This window comes from Coenobita brevimanus, chromosome 14 (genome assembly GCF_032717465.1).
Source record: "Coenobita brevimanus isolate Jiangsu-jjx chromosome 14, ASM3271746v2, whole genome shotgun sequence".
NCBI lineage: Eukaryota > Metazoa > Arthropoda > Malacostraca > Decapoda > Coenobitidae > Coenobita > Coenobita brevimanus.
Window position 1 is genome coordinate 1,375,001 of NC_136967.1, and position 284 is coordinate 1,375,284.

The 284-nt window shown below is 44.4% G+C and overlaps 1 protein-coding gene across 1 annotated transcript in view; it reads right to left on the reverse strand.

Moving 5' to 3' along the window:
* The window catches only part of LOC145417759 (acetylcholinesterase-like), a 13,228-nt gene extending 13,163 nt beyond the window's left edge, over positions 1–65 (reverse strand). Inside the window, exon 1 of the mRNA XM_080286369.1 lies at positions 1–65. This exon is cut by the window's left edge and continues 179 nt beyond it. Within this exon, the coding sequence (XP_080142495.1) occupies positions 1–65 (65 nt within the window).
* Between the last annotated feature and the right edge of the window lie 219 nt (positions 66–284).

A 284-nucleotide genomic window follows, 5' to 3' on the forward strand; every position in this document is an offset into this window, starting at 1 on the left:
TCCTGGGGTTGGCCGTGGACCGGAGTGGGGTTGGTCCGGATGTGGTAAGGTCCTGGGGTGGTCATCTAGGCGGTCTGGAGGTCAGGTCGATGTTTAAAGTCACTTCTAGGGCAATGTTTACACTCACAGCCATTTATCTGTGTTGATCTCCGTTTTCTTTCTGGCGGGAGTTGACTGAATATTGTAAACACTGTCTTTTTATCAAATTATTTTTTCACTCATCACTCTCTCTCACTAAATATCACTCTCTTTAATTAGATATAGCTTTCTTTTCCCCTGTACAG